The sequence below is a fragment of the Chrysemys picta genome, chromosome 22 (assembly GCF_011386835.1).
Source record: "Chrysemys picta bellii isolate R12L10 chromosome 22, ASM1138683v2, whole genome shotgun sequence".
Taxonomy (NCBI): domain Eukaryota; kingdom Metazoa; phylum Chordata; order Testudines; family Emydidae; genus Chrysemys; species Chrysemys picta.
Window position 1 is genome coordinate 21575499 of NC_088812.1, and position 13892 is coordinate 21589390.

Below are 13892 nucleotides of genomic sequence, written 5' to 3' on the forward strand. Positions count from 1 at the left end.
CAGAGGGAGGTGAGTGGACCTCGTTAGCTGCAGCCTGGGGGTCTGGCTGTGGTGAGGGGGGTCTCGGGCTTTGGGGGGGTTCTCTCCAACAGGCTGTCTGTGTAACTGATGCTGATCACACTATGCTGCCCCCTTCTCAAAGCCCAGCCCAGCCCTGCACAGCAGCTAGTGCTCACCCAGTAATGAGATTTAATTTTGGGCAATGAAATGCCACTAAAGTGGCGGGTGAGCTGGCTTTGGGCTGCGTGGTAAGATGATAAGCAGTGTAACATGGGCTGGTTGCAGAATTGTGAACTTGGGTCAGGCCGGTCACCTTCCCCGTCCCCTGCCCAGCCCTGGGGGGTTGGGGGCCGATTCTGGGAAGGGTTGGGGGACGAGGTGCTGGGTCCCTGCCCGGGAGAAGGGGTGTGCACTGGGCATCATTCTGGGATCGCTCAGCCCCCAGCATGGCCAGGCCCAGGGCAGGGGGCACCGGGCTGCAGTCCACACCCACAAGGGATGGGCAGGTTGGGGGGGCAGGGCTTGCTCAGCCTGGGTTTGGTTAACTCCGACCTTCAGACAATATTTGCTCTAGGACCCGTTGGATGCACCAGTGCTGCCTACAGGAGGCACTGCCACTGCCTGGGAGTGTCACCCATCCCCACCTCCTGCCTCCCATTGCCCCACCCCAAATCACCCCCTGATCCCCCACCCCATGCACTGTATACAGCTTGCAGTTACTGTAAACCTCTCCCCCTCCCTGCTACCCCCACTGCGTCCCCCCAGCCCTGCTGTAAGCCCCCCAAGTCACCTCGCTCTGCCCCAAACACACTCCCTCCAGCAGGGTCTGGATGCAGGTCTCTGCAAGCTGAGCTCTTCTGCAAGCCTGGTGCAGCCTCTCCTAGGCTGTCGCCCCCATGCCTGACCCTGGGTCCCAGCTCCGCCCTAGTTATGATCCACCTAGTCCAGGCCCAAAGGTCTTGGGGGCCCTGGCACAGCTGGCACTGGGAGGCAGGGGCATCTTGGCAGCCCATTCCCACCAGCCCCCAGGGCTGGGACCAGCACAGTGATCAGCTCCCCCAGACCCACTGCATGGGCTGATGCATGCAACCCTCTCCAGCTGCCCTCACCAGGGCCTGGGGCAGAGCGTGGCAGCACCAGGGCAGCATCCTGCCCTCTGCCCTGAGAGGGACTGGAGGCTGGGCTTGTCTGCCGGATCCACCCTCCTGCCTGGCACCGACCAGGCCCATGGCTGGCTGTCTCAGGCCTGCACCACCCTCATGCTGCTGGGGGCAGGGCTGAGAGGTACAGCGTGTGTGGCTGGGGTCCCGCTTGCTCAAGGTGCAAGCCTGGCGTGTACACGGAGCCCCGGTGGCAGCCCAGCTGTAAGGGCAGCCATGGTGGGAGCTGGTGAGCCCACAGTTGGGCAGGTGTCTCTGCTGGAGCGTTTTAATTCCGCGCCCCCAATCGGCCGCCCACATGCCTGGCAGCCACGCAGCAATTATCCAAATGGCTGTTAATTGGGGCTGATAATTCCCCACAGGGATCAGGGACAGAAAGCTCCGCAGCAGAGCAGATTGGGGCTGGGCCCGAGCAGCAGACCGGAGGTGCCAGGGTCTCTCGCCCCGGCCACAGCAGACACACAGCGCTGGCAGGGCTCATTTGCCCAGCAGGGAGAGAGGAGCTGGCCCAGGGGGCAGGGGAAACAAGGCCTGCTGGGCTCGAAGGGACTGACCTGTTCCGGGGCACATTCCCCAGCAGGCTGCGTGTGCAATTATTAGCAGGGGTATGAGGGGAGAGAAGGATGGGCAGAGCAGGGTGCGCTGGGAGACAGGACTCCTGGGTTCTGTGCTGAGCTCTGGGAGGGGAGTAGGGTCTAGGGGTAAGATCAGGGGCTGGGAGGCAGGACTCCTGGGTTTCATGCCCAGCTCTGCCCCCAAATCCATGTGAGTCACTCCCCCTCTGGGTTCCTGTTATTGAGGTTTCGTGTCACACGGGTGCTGCTGGGCATTTTCCAAGCCCTCTGAGGGGCTGGGATCGTCTTTTGCCAAGCCTGGGGCACGCTGAGGCTGGCAGGTGCCGGGAGAGCCATGGCAGGGTGCGATGGGTAGAGGCACAGGAGGGGTGCAATGCAGTGTCTGGGCTGCAGCGGGTGTATGGGATGAGAGTGCCTGATCTGGCTGGTCCCCCTAGTGCTGCTGAGAGGAACTGCATGTTCTCCCTCTGCCTGTCTCCCACCCAGGGCAGTCCACAGGTGGGCTGGGAAGCAGGTGCCTGCCCTCCCCTCCCCTCCCACCTGTGAACCAGCCAGGGGCACTGGGCTTGAAGGGGTGCTAGCCTAATGTGGCCTAGGCCAGGCCCAGATGATCACAAACAGGGTGCGCCCAGCCAGGCCATCCCTGTGCCAAACCTGGCTCAGCCCAGGCGCCACCCCAGCCCCATGGCTGCATGGCCAAGTCAGTGCCCTCCTGCCCCATCCCCTCCTGCCTGCAATAGCAGTGCTGCCCTCCCCCACACGGTGGCCTGGCTGGGACACTGCAGGTCAGGGAAGGGATCACAGGCAAGCAGGGCCACTCAGTGACTCTGTGCACCACCAAGATCTCCCAGTACCTGGGTAGAGGCAGGTTTGGTCCTTGGAACAGCACAGCTCACAGGCCTGGAGCTTCCCTCCCAACTCATGGGGTGCACAATCACCTGTGGCTGGCGGTGTGCCCCCTGGGCACCAAGGGAGCAGGGGATGGGCTGGGAGAGGGCAGGAGGGGCCATGGCTGGCGAGCAGGTTGAGAGAAGAAGTTAAGGAGAAGGTTGAGGAGAAGTTAGACATGCATGGCCAAAGGTTGAAGCCTCAACCCCCTCCCCTCATGACTGAGGGGTCTGATCCCCCACCACGGGCATCCCTGGTCTGGGCCCTGAGCCCCCATATGGTACTCTCCTTGACCTGGCACTGGTCTCTCACTGCCTCCAGCTGGTGGGGGGTGGGGTGAGGCTGCTGATGACGCTAACCCCCATGCCCAGTGACTACCCAGGCAGGGCACATCTCCATGCTGAGCCTGGGGAGCAGGGTGCAGAAAGGGTAGGAGAATGGGGCTCTCGCACAGCCCCTCCTTGTCTCCTTTCATCTTCCAACGGGGGGGAAGGGGCTGGAGAAACTGCCACTGCACCCTCAGCTGCTGGCACAGGCTAGAGGGTGCCAGAGGGGAGGCCTGGCCTGGCTGGCGGGATGAGCCTACAGCAGCTGCTCACACAATGCAGGTGCCAGCGCAGGAACAGGGCCCCAAGGGCTAGGGGCCAGCAGCAGGTGGGGTGGCGGGACCCGCGGCAGCTCTAGGCCCAGGAGGATGAAGGAGGTGGGGGTTAGGGCAAGGGCCAGCCCTAGAGGGGGAGCAAGGAGGCAGGTGTTTTGTCCCAGATCTGAGTGGGGAATGGGGGCTAGTGGTTAGAGCAGGGGCTGGGTGGGTACAGATCCCTGTGGGGGCGAGGTTAGACTCCAGCCTGGGGGCTGGGCCCTGGTGCTCACTCAGCGCCTGCCCCAACCCCACACTTGATGGGGACTCTATAGCTGGCTTGGGGGGACTCCTGGGGCTCCCTGCTGGTCCCTGTGGCACACGGACCAGAGAGGCAGAACAAGGGCATAGGGGTAGCGGGACACAGAGAACTGTGTAGGTTCTGGGGCACGGCTGGGTGAGCCAGCACTGCACCAGCAGGAGGCAGCCGCAGGCCAGAGCAGAGCTGCCCCCAGGCCCTACTCCAACAGTGAAAGGAGCAGCCATTGCCCCACCCTCCGTGGGGGGTGGGTAGCACTGGCCAGGTGAATCAGAGCCAGGATGCCTGGAACCTGCAGCAGGGTCTGAGCAGGAAGCTGGGAAGATCCCAGGGCATCCCAGGCCCTCGGCCACACACTGCACCCTGTCCCCTCCCTTCCCCCGCCTGTGAAGAGCAGCAGAGACCTCGGCCAGTCCTTGGCATCACACTTTATTGGCCCAGACACATGACCAGCAGGGCAGTAGCCTGGGGGCAGGGCCAGCACGGAAAATACACACCTCTTTAATAGCTCTGGGAGGTCACTCCCGGTAAATGAGGTCATCGCTTTTACCTGGGGTCACTCCTGCCAACGCTTGCCTCAGCACAGCCCGGCTGGCGGGCGAGAGGGAGGGGACCTCTAGGGGCTGGGAGATGCAGGGGGCAAGGCTTGGCTCAGGCCTTGATCAGACCCAAGGGGGCTGGAGCTGGGTGCCCCAGATGGAGCTGGGGCTCCAGGTGCCCAGGGGGTGGCTCTGATACCCAGGGAAAGGCACTGGGCAGGTGTCTGCTACTGGGCAGGGGCATTTATCCAGGCTTGGCGGGGCAGTGAGCCCAGCCTGCGTCTTGTGGAGCCGTAGGTGCAGCCCAGCTCTGTCCCACTGCTGCCCAACACCCTGGACGTGCCTTCTATGCAGTCCTGGCACCACCCTCAGTTACTGAGGTACTCTCAGGTGTCCACGGGTGGCCCTGTCCAGGTAACGGGCCCAGCTGGCTGCAACTCCTATTAGGGCCCCTCCCCCCTTCTGGAACCAAGGTCCCCACTGAGAGGACAGGGCCGAGAGGCCAGGGTGCAGGGAGCCAGGGCTGGGTGAAGGGGGATGATATGGGGGCAGAAGGGGGGGTTCTCTTTAACCCTTTGCAGACTGGACAGACACAGCCTGGGGCTCAGCGGCTGGATCACCCCCCCAAGCCAGATGCTGGTAGCAGCCTCTGCACACTCCCCCGACCACTGGCAGCTGGGGGAGTGGCTGTCCTTTGGGTCCCAGGCAGGGTGGGTAGGAATGGCTGAGGCTGGTAGATAACAGAGCCTGACTCTCCCCCACCGGGTGCAGGGTGGACACAGGGCACAGAGGGTGGCAGCCCTAGGACCCTGTGCCAGAGGGAGGGAGCCTAGCCTGCCCACTGCCCCAACAGCCCAACAGCCAAGCAGCCTGGGGGTCCCTTCCCCCCCACTTCCTCAAGAACCAACACCGTTGCCAGGCGTAGGGAGGGAAGGTGCCTTGTTGAGAAAAGCAGGTGGAGTTGGGGGCAGCGAGCTGTGGGGAGCAGAGTCTCTGGGGGGTGGAGGCTGATTCTAGGCCTCTGCGGGGGCTGCCTGGTCGAGGGCTTGGACGTCATCCAGGAAGCGCTTGGGGGTCAGGATGTGACTGGAACCTGGGGGGGGGAGAGAAGTGGTTGGCAGTGGTGGGCACAGTGGGGTGGGCATGAGGCTGGTATCACCATCTCCCCCATCCTTGCAGTTGGACCCTGCTCTAGTGCAGGGGGGGAGGGGCTGTCTCCTGTCCCCTTGTCTCCCCCATCCTGGCACCACACCCCTTGTGCTGCTGTACCCTACACATCCAGGCAAGAATCCACCCCACCCACTGATAGCGTTCCTCACCCTTGGGTCTCAGAGAGGTGTGTGCAGGGGGTGAGCCATATCCCTATGGTGTTACTGGGGGTGTCTGACTGGGCCCCCCTACATGGTCCCTGGGCAAGGAGGGGCCTGGTGAGCCAGAGGCCAGGAGATCAGGTGGCCAGATACAGGCCATGTGGGGCTGCGAGCAGGTGGGGCAAGCGCATCTGTTCCCAGGGCCCCGGGAGGACAGAGGGTGGCATGGGCGCCCTGCGGGTGCTGGGCAGGCAGTTCTAGGGTCTCCCCCTCCCAGGGGGTCCCGACTGTCCCTGACCTGGACATTCCAGCCACCATCCTCCCAGGACTTGCCCCACTCACCGATCACCACCTCCCACTTGCCCTCCGTAGCCTGGGTCACTTCGTAGGCGCAGCGCATCTCAGACATGGACACCCCACCCAGCACGTAGATGATGAGACGCGGGCCCGTCCGGTACTCAGCCGCTGGCTTGTTCTTGTGCCAATGCCCGAAGCGGGCGCTGCGGGGAGAGAGGGGCAGTGTGGATACCAGGGGCTCGCTGAGGGAATGCCAGGTGGAGGAGTGGGCACTGCCCGAAGCAGGCACTGGGGGAAGAGAGGGGCTTTGTGGATACCAGGGGCTTGCTGGGGGAATGCCAGGTGGAGGGACAGGGCCTGGAAGAGGCTGGGGGGCAGGCCCTGCCCAAGGCAGTGGGATAGGAGACCCAAAGCAGGCAAGAGGGAGTAGGGCATGGTGTTACCTGCCCTGGGCTGAGGGTGGTGGCATCTAGAGCCCAGCAAGTCCCTTTCCTCCATCCTGAGCCCTGGTGTGCTGAGGGACTGCTGGGGTGCGGGGGACATGGTGAGAGGGGGGCCAAGGGCTCCAGGCTGTTGGGCACCCCCCCCACCATAGAGGGCCGGGTCCTGGCCACGCACAGAGGCTCATACACCCTGGGGGGGGGGTGTCAGGGCTCTGCCCCCCACAGCCCAGCCAGGCTCTGCCTTACCTGACAACAGCCTGGGGGCTGGCGGCAGGGACCGGGTCTGACACGAAGGGCCACAGCTTCTTGTCCAATTTGTCCTCAATGGTATCCTGGGGGTGGTGGGGAACAGGTTAGCAGGGGCCAAGCAGCAGGAACCTTGGACATGGGAGCCAAGCCAGGCCCCATTGGTGGGGAGGGGCTGGGAAGGCTCCTTACTGAATGATTGACAGTCCCTGGGGGGAGCAGCCTGGGGCTCCCTTTCCAGGGTGGGGCATGGGGAGCCAGCAAAGAGCACGCTGACTCCTCCTGTGATGCTCCCCCACATCCCCCTCAGCTGCTCAATGCCCTGCTGTGAACTCCCCATCCATCCACCGTTATGGGGAGGGCAGAGACCTCCTGAAGCCGGATCACTTGGGGGTGGAGGGGGGAGGGAGGGAGAGGGGAGGCAGGGGGCTGCCCTCAGTGCCCCTCCCTGCTGCGGGCAGATCCAGGCCCTGCCTCTTGCCCCATGAGGTGTGTCCCAGCCACGCAGGGGGCCCAGGCTATGATACATCCTAATGCCACATAATACGGGCTTTTACATTAATCTGCTGCGTTGAGTTGTACAGGGAGGCTTAAGGCCTGCCGAGCTGCGGCTGGCGCAGAGGGGGGGCGCCCCTGATTGGATTAGGCACAGGATTGAGGCTACCACAACTGCCTGCCCCAAAATCCCACCGTAGGAACCATCACAGCGCTGGAGCAGGGGTCTGGGAGCCCCTGCCTGTGATCTGCCAGGGACAGGGTGTCTGTGTGTGTGTCTGTCAGCCTGGAGGAGCCCCAAGCCAGTAGGTTGAAGGCAACTAAGTGTCCTCCTCCATCCCTCCCTCACTCCCACCTTCACCTTGAGGAGTGCCCCAGTGGGGGGCTTAGCCCCCAGCAAGGATGGGGGGAAGAAGTGACCATGTCACCTCTCACAGGCTAAGCAGGTTTGGGCCCAGGCAGCGCTTGGATGGGAGACCTCTAAGGGTGCTCTATAACCCCAGTGCGGCACTAGGGGGCGCTGTACTGCAGGGAGCGGGTGGAGATCTCAGCAGAGGGAGTTCTCCCCTGGCAGTCAGTGACCAATTGGTCCTTCAGATGATTGTCAAACAGCTGCTCCTCACTGGAGGTTAGGCCACGGACCCTGCCGACCATTCAGATTCCAGTGCCAGTCATGACTTTGGGCTGCCTGGATCCCCTGCACTTCCAGCCCCGCACGCTGATCACCTCCTGCCCTAGACTCTCGGGCAGTGCTGCTGTTAACAGCTGCCTGCCGCTCCTCAGGAAGAATTCAGCCCCGGTGAGGGACCCCTGTATAAACCACCCGTGCCCCACCCCAGAGGTGGCAGCATCTCAGCACCGGGTAAGACAACTGCCCTGCACTCGTGTCTGTGATCTAAGACCCCTAAGGATGGCAGCAGAAGAGGCCTCTCTGATGGCTCACATGGCTAGAGCCCTGCAAGGATACAAAAATGTGGTTGTGCGTCAACCCGCGTTCCACTAGCCGTCTTTTACCTGTATCCGCATCCTCACCCTCAGCAATAAGCCCTCACAAGGGCTAGCGAGGGGGGAAGGGGACTTGCAGGGAAGAGGCAGCGCGAGGATGGGGACTGGGGGTAAGGGGCAGGGGCTGTGGGGAAGGGGTGTCCCATCATGTGCTGCTCCTGGGGGGTCACAAGCAGCGACAGCACATGGCAGCAGCAGAGCATGTTGCATCACTGTGGGGTGGAGGAATGGGGCGCCGGGGCCCCACCCGCCCCAATCCTGTTGCCCAGGAGCTGGTGGGGACGCTGGTGCTGCTCGAGCTGCTGGACAGGAAGCAGCGCAGCAAGGGAAGTGGGTGCCGGACTGCGCCAACTCCGACCTGTCGCCCAGCCACTGGCCCCGAGCGCACTGTGCCCCCCACGCTGCCTGAGCCGGACCCCGCGGGCCAGGCACTGCTGGGGAGAAGAGCCCTGCACAGTTGTATCTGCAGCCGATCCACTATCCGCAGAAACAGATCTGCAGGGCTCTACACATGGCTGACCCCAAACCAACCCCTTCCGCTTGGGCCCAGCCTGCCATGTGTGACCCCCCACCCCAAGGCCAGGAAGCAGACGGCCTGGTACCTCCATGACGTCCTTGAGCCTGGGGGTCCAGCGGGAGAGCTGGTAGGTGGATTCCAGCCGCACCTTCCTCTCGGGTCGCAGCTGCCCACTCTGGGGGAGAAAGGGAGAGGGGGTGAGAGGCAGCAGGGAGGGGGTGCGGGATGGGAATGGGGGCAGACAGGGAGAGCGCAGCCTACCTGAGTCACTCCAGCCGGGCTGGCAGGGGAGAGGCAGAGAAAAGAACAGAATGAATCACTGAGCGAGGGAGAGAGAGAGAGAGAGAGAGAGAGAGGAGGGGAGAGAGACTGATGGGAGAACAGAACTGTTTCCCCCCATTTGCTGCAGACTCTCAGGCTGGAAGGGCCACCCCATGCAGTGGTCACCAGCTCCAGCCCCTGGTGAACTGAGGGGCAGAACAGGTCACCCCAGATGAGGAGTATCTGGGGGGTCACCCCCATATGGGGAGGGCGTCACACCACTATACAGGGGCAGAGGTCACCTCTGTGCTAGGAGTAGGTCACTGCCATGGGGGGCACCCCCAGGATGGCCTGGGCTCCCCGGCCATGGGTACAGCTGCTGGCCCCTGGCCCCAGTCCCTTACCCCAGGCGTGAGGGAGGTGCCCAGCAACTGCATGTTGTGGATGATGTTGCTCTGCTGCTGGATGTTGGCATGTTGGATCAGCTTGGTGAGGTTCTCCTCACCCACACCTGCATGGGGAGAGACAGGTCAGCGCCAGCACCCCTGGGACGCACCCACAGCCTTGGCACATTCAGTCCGTGGCCCCAGGAGTCCTAGTTCCCTGATCAAACCCTGAGATCCTGCTCTTCCCACCCCTCCCAGAGCTGGGGGTAGAACCCAGGAGTCCTGGCTCCCAGCCCCCCTCTAACCCACTAGACCCCACACAGTTAATGACTGAATTTAGGTTCTTGCTGCTCCTCCCTCCACAGGTTCTCTTGGGCGCTGGGGGCAGGGGTCTCTCTAGCGCCCCCTGGCAGTGCAGAGGGAGTCCCCCTCCCCCGATCTGGGCTCCGCCTCCTGCGGCCAGTCAGTGCAGCGTCAGAGCCGAGACCTGGCTCTTTAAGGCTGTGAGGCCTTGAGCTGGAGGGAGAGCAAACCTGGAAACCATTTACTGCTGCTTAGCGCTGACGGGGAGGCCTGGCAACTCCACAGCGCCCCCTGGCCAGGCAACTGGGCAGCCAGAGGAGCCACATGAGGGCACCCTGGCCTGGGCAATGGACGCAGGGGCAGTGCCTGAGCAGGGTTACAGGAAGGGCCCCGGAGCAGGGCCCTGCCCCACCAAGCCAGCATGAGGCAGGAATTGATGGGGGAAGAGGGACTGTGCCATGTGTCAGGGTGAGGGAGGTTCCCCAGGCCTTGGAGAGCTGGAGAAAGGGGCTGGATGCAGCAAGAAGCAGGGAGCTAGTACAGGGATGACACAAGGGATGGGCAGGGAACTGGTCGCAGGGGGCTCAGAGACAGAACATGGTATCTGAACAGCCGGCAGGAAGGGAGGGATGTCCCCCCTAACTGTGGAGAATGCGCCCTGAGGCCGCTCGGGGCATGCGTCTCCTTCCCCCCTCCCTGCAGAGAACGGGCTGGGGGGCCGCTCCAGGTGTGTGTCTCCATTCCCCACTCCCTGCGGGGAACGGGCTGGGGGGAGCGTGGAGGGTGGACACTGCTCGAAAGGCAGCAGCGAGGAGCAAAGGCCGCCAGATCCGACCCCAGGGGTTAGTGCGGAGTGTGGGCGCGGCACACTGTCTGGCTCGCAGGCACCGAGAGGTGGGCAGAGGGGAGACAGGGCTGTAGAGCCAGGCTGGACATAGGCCCCGGGAAGCGGCTGGCTGGGAGGCGCCCTGCATGGCTGGGGGACGTGCCAGTTGAGCGGTGCTATTCCCCCCCCCAGCCCCACAGGCCTCGGCCCTGCCTCCAGGAGTGCCCCCTGCAGCAGCAGGCCTCCCAGTGCTGCGCCCTGCAGGCCTGTGGCGTTACCATTCTTCAGGAAGATGTAGAGCAAGATGATGCGGATCTTGTCGTAGGCCTGCACACTGGGGTCCAGCAGGACGGGCACGATGATCTTCATGGGGTCCTTGATCTTCTCCCCATCCACATCCGTCCCCATGGCAAGGTCCTGGGGGGGAGGGGGGCGCACACACAAGGCCCAAGTCAGGCTGCTCCACTTCCTCCCGCCCCCGCGGTGGGATGAGAGACGTGACGGCCCCACGACCCACAGCTCGCCTACCCCCTGTGCCAGGCCCTCCTCCTCCCTGTGGTCAGCTCCCCCTGGGGTGAGCAACAGGCCCCCAGGGAGTAACACAAGCCCCATATCCCCCTTCTGCACCCGCGGTGCTACATGGGGGGGCTGGCCCTGGCTCCAGCAAGCTTGAGGGTCTGAGACCCCTTTCTCCGGGCTGAGTCCATGAGCCAGACTCTGCCCCCCAGCCTGGCTCTGCCCACAGACCCACCTGCTCCACGCTGCACAGCTTCTCCACCGTCCCTTTGAAGTGCCGCATGCAGTGCTCGGCCAGGTTCAGGTGCGTGGAGTACTGCGGGGAGAGACCGGGCACGGGGGAGTTTACCGCATCACCGGTTGATCCAGAGCACCTGCGCCCCCCGCAGCCGCCAAGGAGGGCCCCTCGGCCAGAGGGGCAGCCCCAATCGGCTGTGTAAGCCGAGTATATAGGGATTGTTTTGCCCAGCACTGATGTGCAGCCACCTCTGGGGTGGAGTGGGGCAGCTGGAGGGGAGGATCAGGAGGAGGAAGCAGCTTCTAAAACAGCCCATGGCTTCTCTGTTAGTCATCATGAAGTAGGGGGCTTGGAGACCAGCAGGTGTCGGGGTACCTGTGCCAGTGGCCAGGAGCTTTCTGTTGGCACATGGCCCAGTGGCACCAGGAGTGGCTCCAACGGGCTGGTTTGGAAGCCCACCAAGGCCCTCTCCTGAGAGCTGCAGCAGCAAGGCGTGGGCGTTACCCAAGGGCTGCCATTGCTGCGGCTAACGTGGCAGCTCTGGGCACTGAGGGGCAGGCTGCTGCCCATGGTGCCACACAGCACCTGGGGGGGAAAATGGCTCTGCCTGAAGGGACAGGTCAGCAGCTCTCATCAGGCAGTAAGGTGGTCCCATCACTGGGGCAGGGCTCTCTGGGGAGGGACCCTGCACAGAGCTCCCCAGAGTGCCCTGCCCCCCAGAGAGTCCCTACTGTCCCTCACCAGCACCACAGAGCACCCTACCCCCGCCCCCATCAGTCCCACTGAATGCCCTGCCCCCCGCCCACCAACAGCCCCGTTCCTGTTACCTTGTTCAGCTCTTTCTGGTACTGGGGCATCTTCTTCAGGATCTGGGACAGGTCCTTGATGTTGGCCTGGGGGGAGGCGGGTGGTGAGATCCCGGCCCCTCCCAGCACATGACGCCCACTTCAGGGCAGAGTCCTCGCCCGGGGACAGCCGCAGCAGTCCAGCCACGTGTGCCAGGGCCAGGGTGGGTCACTCAGGCCATGTTCAAAATCGGGTGGCACAGGCCCAGTGTGGCCGCGGCTTAGGTTAGACCTGCTCTTCCCAGGCCAGCTGGAACAAGCCGGGAGCCCCGCAACCCAAGCACCCGCCCGGGTGTAAAGCGGCAGCGGGCCAGGGAGATGCCAGCGTTGGCTCCCTGCAGCTGTCCCTGGGCGGCCCCGATCCTGCTGTCTGATCCCACCTCTTAGCCCTTTACAGGCAAACCCTGGGAGCAATGGGACAGCCTCTCCCCGCCCCCGCCAATCCCTCCTAGGGCAGCTGGGCAGCATCCCCTCCCCATCAGTGGCCGTGGGATGGGCCCCCCCATCCCTCTGGGCTGGATTCCCCACTCGCTCCCCCCCAGCCCCCGTCGCACCTTGTCCGTGGTCAGCCTCTTGCTCTCACAGAAGGTGCGCAGCAGCTCCGTCACCTTCCTGCAGCAGGGAGAGGGGTCAGGCCGGAGCCAGGCACTGCCTTGGAGGTAGAGGGTGCCCTGTCCTATGCTACAGGGGACAGAGTCCCAGCCCCACAGGCACCAGGGTTTTCTGCCTCGAGAGCTTCAGACGGGGCAGGGTGGGCACCTCTTCCCAAGTTACCCCAAGGCAGAGAGTTCAGTGCACCCCTGGAGGCTCCTGGCACCCTGCTGGGGGGGTCTGGGGGCAGTGGCAGGCCCAGCAGGAGGTCGGTGAGGGACTCACTCAAGGGGGCTGTGAGGTGCATGGGGAGATCCTGAGATCGGGGGAAGACAGTGTCCAGGGGGATCCCCGAGAGGCGATGCAGACAGTTGCTCTGGAAGGGAGCGCTCAGGGGTTCTTTGGGGAGAGGGGCTGGGTCCAGGGGGGTCTCAGCACTCAGAGAAGAGCATGTCTGAGGGACGGGCCCCAGCACTGGGTGGGAGAGGAGTGTATCCAAGGGAGAGTGGGGTTCCAGTGGGTGGGAAGGGAAGGGGAGGGGTGTGTCCGAAGGGGAAGATGGGGGAATTCCTGGAACTGGAAAAGAAGGTAAGGGGTGCGTCAACGGAGTGGAGGGTCCTGGCACTGGGTGAGAGAGGTGTGTCCGAGGGGGGAGGTGTGCCGAAGGGGGGGTAGCGGGTCCCAGTACTAGGCAGGGCACAGAGTGGTGTGTTGGCTGGGGGAAGGAGGTGGGTTCTAGCCCTGGGCAGGGCATGGAGGGGGTGTGTCCAGGGGGGATGGGCGGGGCTGAGCGCGCTCACTTGGAGACGTCAGCGATGTGCATGTGGCGTAGCTGCACCCAGAGTTCGTCGTCTTCGTCCAGCAGCGCCTCTTTCTCCCGCGAGTCGCTGATGCCCGTCGTCTCGTACCTGCAGGGGAGGGGAGACGGGGTCAGGCTGCGGCACCCCTCCTCCGAGCATGGGGGCTGCGGAGCAGTGCAGGTGCCTGGGTCCCACCCACCCCAGCCTGCCTGAGGAGGAGTGCGGGGCGCCCCCTGCTGGCAGCCAGGCCCTACTTGTAGGTGTCGTTCTCGATGCTGAGCAGGTCGTAGGCCATGGCCTGGAAGGTTAGCTCATGCAGCAGTGGGGACACCAGGTCGAAGTTCCGGTCCACGATCAGCAGCTGAGAGCGGGCTTTGTCAGGGCCCTGGGGCAAAGGAGAGAGAGACCCGTCACCCCCTGCTCTGGTGGAGGGATCCTGGCCTGGCTCACACAGCACAATCCAATGGGCCCTGGTGGGCCTGAAACTTCACCACCCGCCCTCTCTGCGGCCCAGCCCCCAACCCCAGGGGGAAGCCGAGAGACACCCCCCAAGCTAGCAGGGACGTGCCCTGGGGTCCCGCCCTGATCAGCAGGGAGAGCTCCCCACCCAGCTGCGCTGCAACGCCCCCTGCAGGGATGGGTCACCTGCCCCTCGTGCAAATAGCAATGCCCCCCTCCCCCAAGCACGCTCTCTGCTCGTGCCTCTCCACCAACGGGAGCGTGCCCCTTACAAGGCAGCCCCCCGATTGCCC

At 64.0% G+C, this 13892-nt stretch overlaps 1 protein-coding gene across 2 annotated transcripts in view; it reads right to left on the reverse strand.

The window, feature by feature from the left end:
- Positions 1–3938: 3938 nt before the first annotated feature.
- LOC101934106 (syntaxin-binding protein 2) overlaps positions 3939–13892 on the reverse strand; it is a 47855-nt gene continuing 37901 nt past the window's right edge. For both annotated transcript variants that reach the window (XM_065576416.1, XM_065576415.1), the window contains exons 9-19: positions 13395–13525; positions 13141–13248; positions 12304–12361; positions 11732–11797; positions 10902–10982; positions 10429–10567; positions 9040–9146; positions 8460–8549; positions 6358–6443; positions 5714–5871; positions 3939–5154 (exon numbers count right to left, since the gene is read on the reverse strand). In XM_065576416.1, the coding sequence (XP_065432488.1) occupies positions 5075–5154; positions 5714–5871; positions 6358–6443; positions 8460–8549; positions 9040–9146; positions 10429–10567; positions 10902–10982; positions 11732–11797; positions 12304–12361; positions 13141–13248; positions 13395–13525 (1104 nt within the window). In that variant the 3' untranslated portion in view covers positions 3939–5074. The remainder of the gene's footprint in view (positions 5155–5713; positions 5872–6357; positions 6444–8459; positions 8550–9039; positions 9147–10428; positions 10568–10901; positions 10983–11731; positions 11798–12303; positions 12362–13140; positions 13249–13394; positions 13526–13892) is intronic.